This window comes from Bidens hawaiensis, unplaced genomic scaffold (genome assembly GCF_021521415.1).
Source record: "Bidens hawaiensis isolate Kalapana, Puna unplaced genomic scaffold, B.hawaiensis_p1.1 tig00005935_1, whole genome shotgun sequence".
NCBI lineage: Eukaryota > Viridiplantae > Streptophyta > Magnoliopsida > Asterales > Asteraceae > Bidens > Bidens hawaiensis.
In genome coordinates this window covers 51984-64912 of record NW_027491390.1, presented here as the reverse complement: position 1 = coordinate 64912, position 12929 = coordinate 51984, and the positions used below count along the sequence as shown (strand labels likewise).

Here is a 12929-nt window from a genome sequence, read left to right as displayed (position 1 = left end):
TCTAAGAAACCATGTCAATAAGCCAAGGGCAAGAACGGTGAGCTGGAAACGTTCGACGAACTGTTTGACGAAAAGTTCGTTTATATTCGTTCGTTTAATAAGTGAACGAACATGAACAAAGAATTTCTTTCGGTTAGCTAAATGAACGAACACGAACAAATAACATTGTTGTTCAATTGTGTTTGTGGATGTTCTATAAGGTGTTTGTTAACGTTCATTTGTTTGCTAATGTGTGTTTGTTTATGTTGATTCATTAAATGTCTTCTTAATGGTCTTTTCTTATCTTATCCAATATATTTAAGTAAAGCTATTAGCTAATAAGCAAAATATATATGAGTATCTTGTGTTTAATTTATATGTATATTAACATAGAAATATGAATGTTAAAAAACACCAAAATAAACTTGGTAGCCGGAGCGAACCGTTGACACTAGCCATTATTGATATCATAATCAAATAAAACATTGTTTATGTGCATTTATGTTTCTTCGTTTATGTTCGTGAACCATTCGGGAACCAGTTCATATTCTTAATGAACAAACACAGACAAAAAATTACATTCGATTAGGTGTTCGTGAACCGTTCAGTTGCCCGATCGATAAAAGCTTAACGGACGAAGATGAACAAAGCTTTGTCTAGTTTGGTTTGGTTTGTTTACAGCCGATTGGGTGTATTTGCTCTCTACTCCTTAGTTTTGTCTTGTGTTATTTTATAGTACGTCTCAATTGTATTTCTATATTAATATTAATCATTTTATCACTATAACACAAGGTATGACAAAGATGTTTAGGTTTTTCTTTGAATTTATTTAGTTTAGTCATAAAGTGCAAAAAGTTGGACATGATGAACAAACATTTGAGACTTGGAAGCGTATCCATCACATTTATCATTTAAACACGTTCCAACTTGCATGTAATTCAATGGATGTAAAAGGTTCAAGAGTCAAAAGGATGTGACCTAATTGCATCAATCATTGGTATATTATTCGTTAATCCATAGAATTAAAAAGAAAAAAAAAAAGTAATGTACTAATCAATTTCAACACACGCACACTTAATAAATAAATAAATATTCACTATTACGTGTAACACTTCTATAAACATAGCCTCTCTTTTTCTCCTTATATTTCATCTTTAAGACCATCCTTTAAGGTGGGACATCGAAGCCCTTCACAGTGGCACGTCAACGTCACGTAAGCACCGGGGGCATCAAAGCCCCAACCAATAATTCTCCGCTATGGTTTAATGCTCCAAGGGCGCCTTATGTGTGTGTGTGTGTATGTGTTAGAGATGGAGAGAGAGAGAGGGCCCACCTTCACACCACAAAGGCGTCGGTCGTTGGGACGACCCTTGGGTCCGCGCCCCACCACCAAGGGTGCCCCTTGGTGGTGTTCCGTGCCCAAGGGTGCCCCTCCTTTCCCTCATTGGCGCCCCATAGTGGTTGGTCTAATACATTTCTAATATATTACAACTTGAAAATGTTAAAAATAGTGCTTTATCTAACATTTTATTTATTGAACAACAAAATATCAAGTCTGGTATGGTATGGGTGAATTACTTTAACTTCCCAACTAACGGTAGATGATACAAAGGTTCATCAAGAACCTGACTTTCACTAGTTTTGAGTTGTAAATGCAATGACAACGGGGAATTGACAAAAGTAATGTTCGTAGCATTAAGCTTAGTCTAAAGGTCTTAGGTAAACTTGTATTGAGTGGTTAAGAGAACAAGATCCTTAATCGGAAATGTGGAGACATATCCTTCAAACAGGGGCGGATTTACGTTAATAGTAGGGGTTGCACGGGAACCCCCTGAGTTTCGAAATAATAGTGTAACTCTATATATAAAATCTAGAGTGCACCCTCTTATAAAATTGGAGTGCATTAGTTAAACATAATGTTGAAGTGGTGGAGTGGCAAAATGTTTGTTATTAATGTTTTCTTGTCCCTGGTTCGATTCTCAAACTGGATGGCATTTTTAATTTTTAAAAGTTGTAGTACTAAGCTGTTGCATCAAACCTTTATCCATATTCTCTTGGTGTATTCTTTCTCTTGTGTTCAGTGTCTATTAAGAGTTTATACCTAAAAATTGAATAAATATTACACATTACACACTCAATTGTTGAATCATAAAGACCAAGTATGATTTTGTGTTTTTTTATAGAGTTTTGGAGATTTATTACATTGCATAGACATTAGGTTAGCCATACCCGAACTGAACCGACCGGAATCACCTAACCGGCCCGATTTTTTTATATCCTGACTATATGAAATTGGAGTATCTAAAAACAGTGCACCCCTTGAAATAATTTTCTGGATCCGCCACTGCCTTCAAATCATTCCCACTTAAAAGAGTATCATCCACATAGACTGTCATGTGAATAACATAGCCATCCAATGTCTTGAAAAACATTTGACAATCGAAGATAACATTTTGTTTTAATAGTATTAGGAAAGCTTCTCAAACCTCGCATATAAGCTTGCTTTAAACTATAAAAAGATTTGTTAAGCTTCAAAACTTGATCATTAGATGATAAAGACATACCCAAAGAAGCACTCATGTAAAAAGACATACAACATTTCCATGCATCAACATTATATTTGACTTTATACACGTATTTACACTTGATAGCTTTCTTACCCGTAGTAAATACATAACCTCCCGGACTTGATTACTTTCAAAGACTGTAACATTTTAGACATTGTTTCTTGCCAAGGAGAGTGTTTAGCAGCCTCTTGATAAGTAGTAAGCTCTTTAATGTTGTCAAGTTTAAGAATAAGAGGCTGAGACTCCTTAGACATAAAAAATGTCGTATGAAAACATATTATGAACATTTTAAAAAAGATTAAGGGAATTAACGTATGTCTTGATTGAAAGAACATGAGGTATATACTTTATGACCTTCCCCATTAAAAGTTGACCCTTCAAACCGCATTAACCAAAATAAAAAAGTTATTTGTTATTATAATTTTAAACAAATTTCAACTAATAATTATGTATTAGTCAAAGTTGACAACCTAGTGATTAGAGATGGCCAAAAAAACCGGTTGGGGAACCGGTTTACCGGTTTAAACCGGAAACCGGTTTTTACGAAAACCGGTTTTTTAAAAACCGGTTTGACCGGTTTACAAACCGCCGGTTCGTCTTTCGGTTACAAGTTCTAGATCCAAAACCGGTTAACGAACCGGTTAATGGAAAAACCGGTTTTTTTTAAAACCGGTTATTATGAAAAAAACCGGTTATTAACCGGTTATTTAAAAAAAAAAACCGGTTAACCGGTTATTAACCGGTTCTAACCGGTTTCTAAACCGGTCCGAGTTTTGCACAAAAAAACCGGTTAATAAACCGGTCCGGTTATTTAAAAACCGGTTTTTTTCCAGGCCAAGAAAAACCGGTCCGGTTATTAACCGAACCGGTTTTTTTAAAAAAACCGATTTGTGCACCTCTACTAGTGATTGCCGGATAAGGAAACAAAAGGCAAGTCAGCTATCAGGAAATATATTCGGTCAATATCATGTTACAATTATTTTTGTTCATTGGTCTTATTTTCTGATATGATATAATATTTTATTTATCCAATTTTTTCACGTAAAAGCATATTTATTAAAACAGATAAAAATTGTTATCTATTTCTATATGTCTTAGTAATATATTAAAAAAAGTAAGATACTAAGATAAAGGGTTTGGATCAAATACAAATGAAATTAACGTGTTAAACGTGAGAATCAAGTAGAGTAATTATATATACAAGTAGAGTAATTATGTAATTACTCTACTTGTATATATAATTACTCTACTTGATTCTCACGTTTAACACGTTAATTTCATTTGTACGTTAACATTCCCCAAGATATATCATTTACATTATTACATAGAAGGGTTTATTTCCAAAGGTTATAATATGTGGTACAGCTTCATCTCTCTCTACGTTCATGTATTGCAAGAGGGGTTCACCTAGATTTAGGGTTTTTATTCTAGAAGACAACCCAAAATCTTTGAAAAAAGAAAAATAACAATTTGCCAGAAACAAGTCAACAACATTAATAATGTGAACAATTATTAAAAGTTGATATAAAACAACATTCGAATGATCGAATCCTATGTGAAAGGTATAGAAGTAGTTAAGTTGATAAGAAAACTAATGGGAAAATATTTTCACACACCTTATCATGCTGACACCGAAGGATTTTAGGTTAAGGTTTATTGTTTACAAGGATTTTAGTTTCTACAATTCTACCTAAAACAAGAAATTTACTTTAATTTCAACTTTGTTAATCTTATTGAAGAATATTATATTAATATTGCTCTTATGTTATAGTTTTTGTAATAATATTTAAAAATTAATTGTTGATCATGTAATTAAAAATTACCAAACGTTACAAATAAAAATGTGAATAGAAAAATATTATCAACCAAGGTTAGTACAAATTCCAAACCTATACATTTTTCCAGTCCATTTTTTTAACTTTCAAACAAAGTTATGCGGTGTATATATGGCCACATAGAACTTGTCATCTTAATTTGACTATAAAATCATTATCATAAATGTTTATTACACCCTTTTATTTTATTTTATTATTCATACGTGAATGAATAAAACACATTTGATTTTAACAAAACAATTTCTTATACTCTTATACGAAACTAATATCAGTCACAAAAAAGAAAAAAATGAAGAAAAACTAGAATGCTAATGAGCTTTGACATGTAACACTCCTATAAAACAAGGGACTTGTCACAAATTTAAATTTGCCGTAACACAAATTAGAAGAGGGTTTAAAGACAGTAAAACGTCTATAATAATAAAATTCGTGAATTTTATTTTGATTTATGTCTTTAAAAAGGTTGAACAGCTCGTACATATTACACGTTTAATTCCATGACCAATTCTTCACGAAAGAGATTAACGACAATTTTCTGCGACTAATATGTCGCAAGTCACATTTTGCGACCAAAACCATCATGTAAGCACCCGTTATCTTGTTTATCGCGTAAAGAATTTTATACAAATGCCAATAATTTTTAAAAGTGTTTCTGATTATTGAAGACGTCGAGTCAAATTTCGATATTGCCTTTTGTTATTTATTAGAGACATATCTTCGAAAAGTTCTTTTGTGTCACCTAACAAAAAGAAATTCTTCTTTGACGTGTCGGTGTATATACCACTTAAATTATCTTATATATAAATATAATAATTACTTAAATATTAATTTAAAACGTGTTTTTCAATAGTTTCAAGTATCTTTACATTGTTATGTCCAAATGTTTCCGTATAAGCAAAATCGGACACACATACCCCCAAACTTATAATTATTAAATTGATACTCTTTTGGAGCGAGTAGAACAAAACCTAATAACATAGCCATGGTCGAAAAAACAAACAATTTGAAAAATCGATGGTTGACGTTTTTCTATTAGGGTTGTAAACGAAACGAACCAGAAGGAGACTTTGTCCATGTTTGTGCGTTAATTTTTTGTCGGATAAACAAACAATGTTCACAAACACTCTACGGAACGAAAATTCTTGCCAATTTCATTATAGAAATTTGCAGTTAGACCATCACCAATGCAAAATATTTAATGCACGTAAAATCATTTACTATACAAATTATCTTTCCTTTTACTCTTCTTTTTCAACATTTTCTCTTTCAATCCCTCTCAAAAGATCCCAAATGTGCACTTAGCCAAAGATTTTCCTACACTCTCTCTTGTCTCTCTTCTTCAACTCATCACCATGTCACATATGCAACCTAATACATTGCATTGGGTTTGGTCTTAAAGTGATATGCTTCATTTCCAATGCTAGTCTCCATTAAGCTACCAACATAATGTCGCCGCTATAAGTCTCTGGTCCGTTTCAAAAAAAACTCCCGTACTTCTGGGATTCCCATATTTCTAAAATACATAAAACTATTAGATATGCATGTATGCAGACTTTTCCAAACACACGTCACAACGATTTATATAAATATAAGCATAAAATAACATAACGTCAATTAAGTAACAATAACTTGTTTAATTAAGTTAATATTAACCCATATTAACAGTCAAAGAGACGCCATATATAACATAATGAACGCAGATTGGTGTTTGTCTCCAATTGGTGTGCGTCGCCGCTGAAGGACTTGTAGCTAAAGTTGCTTCTTCTTTCCTTTTTTTATCGTTAATTGGTGGCGTTAATGGAGTTTCCACTTAGGGCTTTCTACTTTTGTAACATCTATTAATTAACGGTTATAATTGACAACTATCGACCATCAACTGATATTCTATGACGATTTGACCCGGTTAAAGAAGATTTTGAATCTATTTTTAGTATGTTGTTTTTATAACAAATATGCATATTTATTTTATGTCATTCTCTTAATTAATTGATTGATCTTCCAACTTATAATATCAAAATATTTTAATTTAAAATAAAAGTGATTAATACATGATTCAAAAGAATGTAAAAGCTTACTCATATTCTATTAAACTTGCAATATGTTTGTAAATTATAATAAATTAATTAACTTAAAAGTTTAAATTTCAAATTCTAATTTTTATTCTATTCTCGACATGTGTTTTGAAGAACATGATATATTGACTTATCTACCATTCTTTAAGAGAGTATAATGTCATTACTTTATTATATCAAACATGTCCATAGTCCCCCGATCCTTTCGGTCAAATGCCTGGAGGATGAAGTCAAAAAGAATGGGCCCTCTTTCTTCAATCATTTTATCCTAAAGACGACTTTGTAAAAAGGTAAATTGATGACTTTGAAGATAACATATAACATATATAAATGTGTGTAAACGTTCAACATTGCTGGATAAGTACAATATTAAAAAGATAAGATCATCTAAGTACGCGTGTGTGTGTATATGGTCGAGATCACGTACAAATAAGAAATAGCTTGCGAATTGTATGAAGTGAAAGAGGAAAACATATGGTCAATTTTGTAATTACTTATGCTATAAACAAAATACAAGTAGAGTAATGAAGTAGTTGAGCTTATCTCATAAATAGGTTTCATGAAAGTACGTGTGTATGTGAGGAAGTGTGGCACGATCATGGGTTAATATATTATGAACTGACTGGATTTTGAAAAGAAACGGTAAACTAAAAAAAAAAAGGCTTCAAATATTTTTAAAACAAATATTTTTGTGAGTTTGTAATTTATATATATGTTGTTAAGTAAAATTTGGAAAGAAGTCAAACTTTCGGTTCATGCATGGTCGAATGTGAGAATATGTGATTAAATGTAAACTTTGTTGTGATTGAATTCTTTTTAGACCTATCGCGTATAAATTGTTATTTTATAGTTTTTCAATTTTATAGTTCATAGTTGATCTAGCCATCTAGGTTAAGCCATGTATACTAATACATGTCTACTGCCTAGCCACGTTTTCCTCATCTTCAATATTCCATAGTTTGTGTTTTCATTAGTTGGTTGTTAGTTTTATATTAGTGGGTTAGTGCATGTATTAAGTAGTTTCCTTTTGTAGTTTTCATCTTAAGCCTACTTTAAGACATGACTCTTAGGTAGCGTTTGGTATGCAAGAATGAATGATGAAATGGAACCCACTGTGAGGTAATGGAGAAAAGTGTGTTTGGTTGATTAAATGAATGAAATGACCCATTTCCTAGTCCATTCCATTTCCTCTAAAATACTCCAATTTCATTCCCTCCATACCATCATGTTTTTTTTCATTACATTCCCTCATTCACCCTACATCACCTCCATCACCCTTCCACCACCACCCACCATCAACACCCACCACCACGACCACCACCTACCATCGCCACCACCCACCTCCACCAACCATCGCCATCAGTGCCAACCAGCACCGCCAGCCGCTCACGTCACCGCTGTCCACCACCGTCGCCACTGCCACCAACCACCACCATCGCTGTCCACCACCATCGCCATCAGTGCCAACCACCCGCCGCATCCATCAACCATCCCCCCACCATCACACTCGTCGCCCACCACCACCTCCACCACCCACCCCACCTCCACCCCACTACCACCACCCACCTCCAACCACCATTATCTCGTTGCCCACCACCACCTGCTACCGCCAACCACCATCACCGTCCACCAATGCACGACCGCCACCTACCTCCCACCACCATCACTCACTACCATTTTAATTTTATTTTTTCTTTTTTCCTACCTACCAAACAATATAAAGTAATGATTCGTTTCATTCCCATGTGATAACCAAACATTTTAATGAAATGGTAATAATTCATTCAATTCCTTTGTCCATTCCATTACCACGTTCATTCCATTCCGTCGTCCATTCCATTACCTCATACCAAACAGACCCTTAATGTTTTACTGAGAAGAAAATATATTGAGGTAATATATCGTGTTCTTTCTTTTATTTTTTTAGAGCTTAATCCACTCAACAAATTAACTATTTTGGAAGATTGATCATCTCGAATCGTTCCTTATCATATACATCATCAATACATTTTCTAGATATATCTCATCTCAATTGCTTGCATATTTGGGTGCATCAAGTCAATTTGTTTAAACTTTAGTACAAAATAATAGATCAACCCAACATTTTTAGCCATAACTCATGTGGATTGTTATTAAAAAGAATTTTAAACAAGATTCAAGGAACATTGCAAGATAAAAACACTTTTATTACCAACCTAATACCATGCTAAAACAAATGGGATAATTTGTAATACTACTACAAATAAATATTTTCAAAAGACTCTTCAATTTATCTTCGATCAGTCGCCACATAAAGCAATAGATAGGTCTAAATTAACACAACACTTGTTCGAATAGCCATCGTTTGCGTTAGATGTTGAGTACACCTCACTTGTGTCACTCGTTGATGAATCGTTACTACTCTTTTGTGTCGAGGGATGGTGCAATGAAAGCGTCAACAGTAACCCATCTTCATCTTCGTCTTCATGTTTATCTCGAATGCTTCTTGGGCTCTCTAACTTCCGTCTCTTAAATCGTCCACATCTACCGGCACCTTCTAAAATCTGTATTAATTTTATACAACACAAAACTGTAATCACTTATATATACTTGAACAAAAAAATATGTTCCAAGTATATCAGATTCGAATGAAATTTGAACACACTTTAAATAATCATAAATACCAAAAGGCAGGTAATAGAAATCAATAAATGCCTAATATCCGACCAAACACCTTCACAAACCTTTGAAAGTATTCACCCAAAAAGTTTGTTTACCAGCATGTTTTCCACACAAGACAAAACCAACCTTACTCTATGCGTTGAAAATAAAATGCAACTCCTCATAAATAGTCAAGATGTGACAAAAGTAAAAACAATATTATAAATTAATGGAAGGTGCGGTTGAATTGAATTGTTAGTATTCCAATAACTCAGTAGTAATAATAATAATAATAATAATAATAATAATAATAACCTTTTTAAATAAAATAGTTTAACATGTTTTAGTGTGCAAATGAGCCGAGCTTGAGCATTTTATTTCGATCTTTATTTTAAAAGTTTGGGTTTGACTCATGAGTAATTTTAGTGGCTCGGGCTAGGTTTAACTGGCTCATTTGCTATTTATTAATTAATTTTTTTATGTACATTTATAATATTTATAAGTGTGTGTGTATTTCAATAATAATTTTATATATAAAATAATATATATTATTTAGTTATTTTTTATAAATTATATATATTAATTAATATTTATGTAATATATATACATATTAAAACAATTATATAAATAATAGACTAATTAGGCTTGTTTTTTAAGTGAGCTTATATTTAAGGCCCAGGCTTGAGCTCGAGCTCGTTTAAGATCAGTTTGATCGAGCTTTATAATTATAAGTAGAACCCTAAAGTTATTTTGAAAATAATGTTTGATTACAAAGATTCGTATAGTATATTTATGTTTTGACAAGACAATGTAGACAGTACAATATTGCTGGTTAGAAGTGGTTTATTTAGGTGGTTTTGGATGTAAAAACAAAGCACAGAAAAAGCATTAATGTCGAAGCAACCAAACAGGTATTTAGAGAAACAGCATATTCTCTGGTTTTGAAAGCAACACATGCATGCCAAAGAAATCATCCCTATTTTGTTTACTAGAGTTTAAAGGCTGGTCGATTTCCGTATGTTCAACATTGTACAACTTTGAAATCATTAGGATACAAGCCGCGTACAGCGTACTGATCACGTGGATATACCAGGATTCTAAGGCGTTTATACACACATATGTTATGTGTATGTGTATATAATAAACAAGCCTAAACCTATTCAATAATATGCACAAATGATATCATTGTTAATTATGTTTAGGAATGAAGATTCAATCATGTAACAAAAGGATTATACCTTTTTAGTTTTATAAGTTAATGATCTTATTTAGTCACGTAAACGAAAAAAACGCTTAATAAGTTGTTTGATGGGACGTTTGTCTATGTAATAATTGAACGAACATTAACACATGTCTTTTCGTTCATTATGTCCGTGAATTTTTTTTAAAAGTTATATCACTATAATACTTAATATCAAATTAATATATAATTTATTCGTTTATGTTCATTTAAGTTTGGTTCCGTTTAAGTTTGTTCAAATATATTCTAGTATGTTTGTGTTTGTTCATGAACTCTTTATTTAGATATTAAATGAAAGAACCTAAACGAACACAAACATGTTCATTTTTTAGACGAATGAACATGAACACATTGGTCCGATTAATTGTCTGTGCTCATGTTTATTTAATGTTTAATGAACGAACACAAACATGTCATTATTTATGTTCGTTTGGTTCATTTACAGAACAAATTTTATTCATTAAAAGATAAAGTTTAACACTTAGAATAGAATAGAACAAAAACTATTGGATTATGCATTATTTTATATTTGGGTTTTTATATCTTAACAGTTAATAGAAAAATGACTAAAAAAAATATAATCTTGTGTGTGTGTGTATAAGAGAGAGAGAGTGAAAAGCTTTACCAAGTCAGATTCCTGATGAAGGGCATTTACATGGGTAAAAGAAGGATGCAAGAGATAATGTGGGAAAGAATGAAGAGGATGCTGCCATGTGAGATTCCCTGCAGCTTCTTTTTGCTCTCTTTCTGCTTCATTTCCCCACCATTCATGCTTACCATTTCTTGTCTCCATTCTCCCTCTAAAAATACATATATATAAGATATTAAAAATTATGGAATTTAACATAAACTCAACATGCAAATGCAAACCAACACCTTTCATGTTGTTTTTTAATAAATTTTCATTCAGGTCAACTTATAATACCATACTATTTTAACAACTTTTAACAAGTTAATTTACAACAAACACCAATGTGAAGTGAAGAAGTGTAATATAATAACATGATGGATAAATTAACTACCTTTTAGAAGGGTGAGAGTAAAAGGAGTAATGAGGATGAGAATCTTGAAAGTTGGACTTCATTTGATGTTCATGATCAAGACATCCATCATCTTGATCTTCAAGAGATTGTCTTCTTTGTGATCCAATATTGGAATTGTGAACTTCATCTCCTGTTATTAAATTTTCATGAATCATGATCATTACTAGCTAGTTGCCATATTGAGACAAGTTAGTGTCTCCACATTAGGCAATTATGGTATATCATATATGTGAGAAAAAGAAACTAATCTCTTTCTTTTTTTAGAAACTACAAATGTGTGTATTCACCCTACTTATAATAACCCTAGTTTGAAAACCACCAAGATTTTAGTGAAACCATACGAATATTAAGCCTGAAAGTAGACTATTTTTAAACCTTTTCAAGAATACTATGATTGTTTTGATACAAAGTTGGTCTAAAGTACAAAATCAAAGAAATTTATAACTAGGGCTAATTTGTTGTTATACCTTGTTTGGTAACTTTGGTTCCATCACTCTTCATGCTTCTATACATCTATAAAAAGGTTCCATTAAAACAAGAAATAATCATGTTCACATGAAAAGATAGTTTTTTTTTTCAAATAAAAAAGTTCATAAAAATGATGAAAAATAGAACCTGGAGATGACTTTTGACATGGGAAATGGTGAGTCCTCTTACATCCATCATCTGAAGAACAAGTTTTGGTGTAGCTTCTATACACATACATACATACATAAAAACCATCATCATCATAAACATCATAAACATCAATTCATCATGATCAAGTTTGGTTAAAGAAAACATACTTTCAGGACCTCCAATTCTGTCAATTGCATCAACAAAGGAGAGATGAAGATCAGAAGTCCATTTAAGCCTTGGAACCTTTGATCTTATGTATTGCCTTACTGCTCCATTCCTCCCACAGCTTCCCATCTTTAACTTTCAAATCAAAAGTCTTCTTAAAAGTACTTATTTTACAGACTTTTAAGTTTTAATACATGGCATGTTCTAAAGAATCATCAAGTACCATTCAAAACTCTTCCTTATTCTTCTTGGCAATCTCCTTGAACTTGTCTACATCTAAACTAATGTGTGACTAAAGAGGTAGAAATAGAGAGAAAAAGGGTGGATTGAACTTTGAAGTATTAAATGAAGCTTGGGTCCAGTCAGCTATATATATAATATGATAGCCGTTTAAAAGTTGAAAACTACTACAACTATTTTGATTTTACATGTTTTAAAAGAAGTATTCAACATTATCATTGTGTTCACACTTAAAATCATGTAGTTAAAGTGTGAAACCTACAATTATTATTATTAGTATAGCTCAATATAAGCTAATTATATTGTGAATAATTTAATTAAGCATTTTATGCATTTAAAAGATATATTTAATTTAAGCACCAAAATCTTATTATTTTCAATGAGTTTAATTATTAATACTATTGTTGCGTTGAATTATTAATAATAAATGTAACATCCTAAAATTTATAATGTTGAATAAAGGAAGTTATGTTTAGTGATTTCGCGTAATTGATTAATGTCGGGGAAGGGGTGGGTCTTGGACGTGGATT

General features: G+C 32.0%; 1 protein-coding gene across 1 annotated transcript; it reads right to left on the bottom strand.

Annotated features, from left to right (window-relative positions):
- Positions 1 to 8428: 8428 nt before the first annotated feature.
- On the bottom strand, positions 8429 to 12624 carry LOC143631010 (uncharacterized). The gene is made up of 6 exons (XM_077099877.1): positions 12162 to 12624; positions 11992 to 12068; positions 11844 to 11889; positions 11356 to 11506; positions 10959 to 11133; positions 8429 to 8996 (listed from the first exon to the last, which is right to left on the bottom strand). The coding sequence occupies exons 1-6, from the start codon at positions 12286 to 12288 to the stop codon at positions 8733 to 8735; spliced, it is 840 nt and encodes a 279-aa protein (XP_076955992.1). The 5' UTR covers positions 12289 to 12624; the 3' UTR covers positions 8429 to 8732.
- Positions 12625 to 12929: the final 305 nt, after the last annotated feature.